The sequence below is a fragment of the Amphibalanus amphitrite genome, unplaced genomic scaffold, assembly GCF_019059575.1.
Source record: "Amphibalanus amphitrite isolate SeventyFive unplaced genomic scaffold, NRLGWU_Aamphi_draft 001579F_arrow, whole genome shotgun sequence".
Lineage (NCBI taxonomy): Eukaryota > Metazoa > Arthropoda > Thecostraca > Balanomorpha > Balanidae > Amphibalanus > Amphibalanus amphitrite.
Window position 1 is genome coordinate 1 of NW_024883072.1, and position 5487 is coordinate 5487.

The 5487-nt window shown below is 52.9% G+C and overlaps 1 protein-coding gene across 1 annotated transcript; it reads right to left on the minus strand.

Annotated features, from left to right (window-relative positions):
• Positions 1-665: 665 nt before the first annotated feature.
• On the minus strand, positions 666-1703 carry LOC122373961 (zinc finger MYND domain-containing protein 12-like). The gene has a single exon (XM_043352421.1). The coding sequence runs from the start codon at positions 1701-1703 to the stop codon at positions 666-668; it is 1038 nt and encodes a 345-aa protein (XP_043208356.1).
• Positions 1704-5487: the final 3784 nt, after the last annotated feature.

Here is a 5487-nt window from a genome sequence, read left to right on the forward strand (position 1 = left end):
CCTCTCTTCTCTCTCTCTCTCTCTCTCTCTCTCTCCTCTCTCTATCACACTGGTGCGTGCAGTCATTATTCTGTCTGGAGATGGCCCAAATTTCGCTCTCTAACAGCCTACCTGACAGCAGCTGTGAAGGAGCAGCCCAAAGGTCAATAGATGGATGGTGCATTTGGATCAACCCGGTGACCGCGAGTGATTAATGGTGACCACCAGCGCTCGTCGCTCGTTAGCGAGACGCCCTCGGCCGGGCAGAGGGGGAGGAAGGAGAGAGGTGGGAGAGAGGGTGGGAGGTCACCGGCTGAACATTTCTATCTGGGTGGTTCGTTCTTACTGTACGGTGCTGAGCGCTGTGCTCAAGACACGTTTGACTTCGTAACGGGGTGACCTCAGCCTTTGAAATATACGGGGACTGAGCCACGTGATTTTGATGTATAGTATTGGAGTGATTCGATTCAAACCATTATCTGATCACCGATTCCTTATCGAAAAATACAAAATAAACCTGCTGAAGAAAACGTCCCGAGATGCGTAGCACTGCTGTATAAATACGACACTAATAAATTTTCTGTTAAAAAAACACGTCAGCAGCTCAGAACTGAGCACAAAACAGACAGCCGTACATATAGCTTCACAGTCGGGCAGTCCTACACAGTAGACGGCCTGTACTATTTTCACCTCATGAGGACCTGTGGTAGCTCGAGGCCGGGGCTGTAGTTTCTCAGCCGGTTGAGGATCACGTCCAGTCGGACCACGCAGGCGGCGTTCTCCTCGTTTCTCCACCACTGGTGCCGTCCTCCGGAGCTGGTGTGCAGGCCCATCCGCGAAGAGGCCGTCTGGGACCGACTGGCCGAGTCCGGCGCAGAGAACGCCTTCCGCACGGCGGTCAGCACGTGCAGCGCCTCGATCACCTCCGTGTCGTCCAGCCGGCGCGGTGGCTCCTCGCTGCAGGATCCCGCGTAGAAGAACTGGTGCCAGATGGTGACGATCTCGCGGAACAGCGAAGCGCAGATGTCCAGCTTGTCCAGCCGCAGCAGCGTCTCGGCCAGCCAGAAGTAGCCGAGTGTGCAGCGCACGTCCTGCGGCCCGAACGCCTCCGAGCTGTGGTGCACCGTCTCGGCAAAACACCACTTGGCCGGCAGCCAGTCGCGGCGCGCCGTCAGCATACGGCCCCAGCCCCAGAACAGCTGCGAGCGCAGCGCGTGGTCCTCGCTCTTGGAGTAGATGAGCGTCCACTCGCCCTGCGACAGGTAGCCCTCTGCGCTGCTCAGCTCGCCCAGCATGACGCACGCGGTGGCCAGCATCAGGAAGGGCCGCACCAGCTCCACGCTGGCGGCGCCGTACACCTCGGCCGCCATGGCCAGCGCCTGTTTGGCGGCCGGCAGCGTCAGGCCCGGCCGGTCGCTGTAGATGTGCCGCGTGCCGCACACCAGGGACATCTGCATGATGCGCACCTTCTGCTGGCGCACCGTCTCGTCGCGCAGCCGGCGCTCCTCCAGAGTGCAGAAGTCGCGCGCGCTGCCCAGCGCTCCGACCAGCCGGCACACCTTGGAGTGCACGGCCGCCCAGGCGGTCTTCTGGTGGTCGTCACAGCAGTAGTAGGCACACCGGCAGCCGGTGCACAGCAGCAGTGCCGGCTTCTGGCACAGCTCACACACCATCTTGGTGCCCTTGGGCGCCGCCAGCGGGCTGACGGCTGCGCCGCTCTGCATGGCGATAGTGTAGCTGCTTCGAAGGGCCGAAGATACAACCGTAAAGTCGCTAAGACTGTAATGCTATTTGACTTGGAAAAAGGCGAATCGCTCACTCTTCTTACTTGCTCTAATCTTTTAATGATTTTTAAGAAACTTAACACTTAAGCAACTTTAAGAAACAAAGGAAGAAACTTGGCATGTAGACATTGAGCACTGCAATGCAATGAAGCAATACCAATCGCGTCTTTATTTTCTCTGTTCGAAATTGACTGCTCCCGCTCCACCTGACTGCCAAAGCCAAAATGACAAATAAGTCCTCTTTCGATATTCTCCTAGTGTTCCTCGTGAGGAAAGGTTCTCAGATACTTCGTTTACAGTGATGAGCGAACTCATGTTTTATAAACACCCTGTTCATTGTGCTGTGTGCTTTTTCATTGGCAATATTATTACCAGTATAACGCCTTTTGGGGCGACTAACGGAGCGAGCGAGAGGGTGGGCCTTGCACGTGCGAAATTGCGAGGGGGTACCTCCAACTGACTTGTGCACGGCACCCTACTAACTGGTCTCTAGCGATGTGCCAAATTTGGGTACAATCGGCCCAGCCGTTCTCGAGATCTGGAAGCGGCACCCTGCACGTGCGCACGTGCAAAATGGGTCCCAACTGACTTGTGCACGGCACCCTACTAACCGGTCCCTAACCGTGTACCAAATTTGAGCGCAATCGGTCCAGCCGTTCTCGAGATCTGGAATCGACCCCTGCACGTGCGCACGTGCAGCAGCACCCCAACTCCGACACATGGATATGCATTGCCTAGTGGGTGCCTACCTGCATGCCAACTTTCAGCGCAATCGGCCAAGTAGTTACCGAGATATTGCAACAATTACAAAAGTGACACCTCTTCGTTTTGCACGTGGCACGTGCATAAGGGGTCACCCACATGCATCGGGAATAGTCCAATACTTGGTAGAAGGAATGAAGCTACCCTACCAAAAATTACCGCGTGTAAATCGGTCAAGTGGTTGCTGAGATATAAGCCTCGCAAAAGCGTGACCACGGCCGGCCGGCCGGCCGGCCGGCCGGCCGCTCATACTCAGAAATTTCCGTTAATCTAAGGAAAGACTACGCTCGCTTCGCTCGCTCCGTAATGAAATATGCGTATACCGCCGGCACAACTGAAAAAAACATCCAGGATTCGCAACAGTGGTTCTCAAATGTTTTTTACCGATGGCGATTTCATTTTTTTTACAGCAAAGGATGTAAAGCATTTAACATACACCAAGGCACTATGCAGCATTGAGGACGAACTGGGTCACTAAGTTCTTGAAGATGCTTTTATGAGCGCTCTACCACAGTCAGCCATTACAACGCTTAACGGCTTCTCGAAACGCTCGTAAATCCATCAGTCTGTAGCCGACACCACCCAAGATCAAACAACTTACGCCATCAACACCACAAGTACCCACTCAGACGCTGAATAAAGCGGCGGCAGGGCAGCGAGAACACGCTCCATTCCTGTCGACCCCGCGGCTCCCGGCCTTACACCGCGGCCGCGCTACTCCTCTCGCACCACGTGTGCCACTGTGCGCGCGTGCGGCCGCGGGCGGTCGTTCGTCTCTGCGAGTCAGGCCCGTCACCACCGCCCGCCGAACCCGTCCGTCGCCGGCGCATTAGTCTCAGTTCATTATCTGGCGGGTGGTCTACCAATGACGACCACCCAGAGAAGGGCGACCGGAGCCGCGCGTGCGACACGTCCAATTCCAGACCTTCGACCGGCGCGTGTGAGACGGGATTGGCGCGTAAATCCATCCGCGGGTCGGACGCCGCCGCTCGAGTGATCCAACGTCTCGACCTTTGTCGGCGCGACACGAAATCGTCGGTCTGGAGTTTGAGATTGTCTCCAGGTACGGTGGCGGCCCTCGGGGGCACTCAGCTCACCGCCGCGTCAGTGAGATCACCTTGACGGGAGGTCGGGGCGTCTCGACATTTGGCGCTGACCCCAGATGGGGTGGCGGTTTCATCAGAAGGGCTCCACTCGTGACTGCTGCCGTCGGAGCCGACAGAAGCCTTTTGCCAACGCGCGCCGACGCAACGTGACAAATACGACCTTTAACCCGCGCGGGGCTGGGGGGGGGGGTAAATTTTACCCCCCCCCCCTCGCGAATTTTTGCGATATCTCAAAAACGGCGGCGTGCAGCGCCGCCAAACTTTCAGTACCTTTTCTTACATCAATTTGACACGTTCCCTGAAAATTTGAGCGAAATCCGTCGGAAAATTTTTGAGAAATTGACGTTTTAGTGACGTCATGTTCGCCATTTTCGCCTCAAAAACGGCAAAAGTTCAAACGCCGCTAACATCTTCATTTTTAAAGGAATCAAGACGTAACAAAAAAGGTTATACGTAATTTTACTTTGTCTATCAAATGGCTATCTCGTTTTTTTGAAAATTTTGGATTTTGGCCTAAATTTTTTTCAAAAAACTGACTTTTTTGGGAAAATCATTATAAAATCCAAAATTTTGAGTCTATCGAAAAAACCGGAATATATGTCAGAGAAGTGGTGTATGTGCACCTACATACCAAATTTTAGAAGAATCGGTTCAAAAATGTGGGAGTTATTCAAAATTTTATGACGTCACGACACACAAATTTTTTGAAAAATTACTTTTTTGGAAGTTCTAGACCTCGTACGGAAGCAAAAATAGCGCCATTCGATTCGCCGTGAAAAACTGCATCAGATAGACACCTTTTTAGGCCTTAACAACCAACTTCAATATTTGACCTCACTTGACCTGACCTTGACCTGACCTCGACCTGAAATTCATCCAGAGGTGGTCCATATCACTTATTGAGTGTGCCTATTGAATTCTATGAGTAAAATGACCCATAAAACATGTGTCGCACATGCCCTTTTCTATATTTTGTTTTTTGGTGACCTGACCTGACCTGACCTGACCTTGACCTTGACCTCTGAATGATATTGTATGCAACGAATATTGTCTTGGTAGCCTAAGAACACGTTTTGGGCGATCAGTCTCAGTCCATGACTCCATTCTTCGGCAACTACGGTGCAAGGCCGATACTGTAGAAACTTGCAATTTGTACCCTTGACCTGACCTTGACCTTGACCTCAAACTTTAAATTAAGTACATGTTTTTAGTAGTTCGTGATGAGAGCTTTCGATTGGCGTTTGAATTTTCCAAATCGGATCATTAGTTCGGGAGATAACAGGGGGGGGTAGAATTTACCCCCCCCCCCCCCCAGTCCCGCGCGTTCGGCTGGAGACCCCAGCCCCGCGCGGGTTAAATAAACACGATAAATTTATCGACAAACGCTTAAGCGGAAATGAGACAAACGTCTTAATGGTATTTTAAAGCCTCTGGCGTCAGATATTTATGCAATAAACATTGTCGTCCTCTTCAACATTTCTCAGCAGTCTGCATCTTTTCTTAAAAATGTCTCGTTTGGGTCATCTTCGTTGGATTTTTAGAGAGTGTAACAACCTTAAAGCCTCAGTCTATTATACCCTGTCACTTAAGTGGACGGAACCGCTCGTCTTCCGGTAAGCATATCAAAGTTTGACCCCATGCACGCGCGCCCCTCAAGGATCAAACCTTTACTCCCCATCAGATGGGAGTGGGGCCACCCCCGTCCAGGTGTCCGCCCCCGTATCATTGCAGCGGCCCCGCCGACACCCGCTCCGACACGGTAATGCCCCCGAGCTGACGTGCTTGTGTTGGCCGCGCAGGCCACCGACCGGCCAGGAATTTGGCATGGCTTTATTCTGTCGGCCATCACGAGTGGT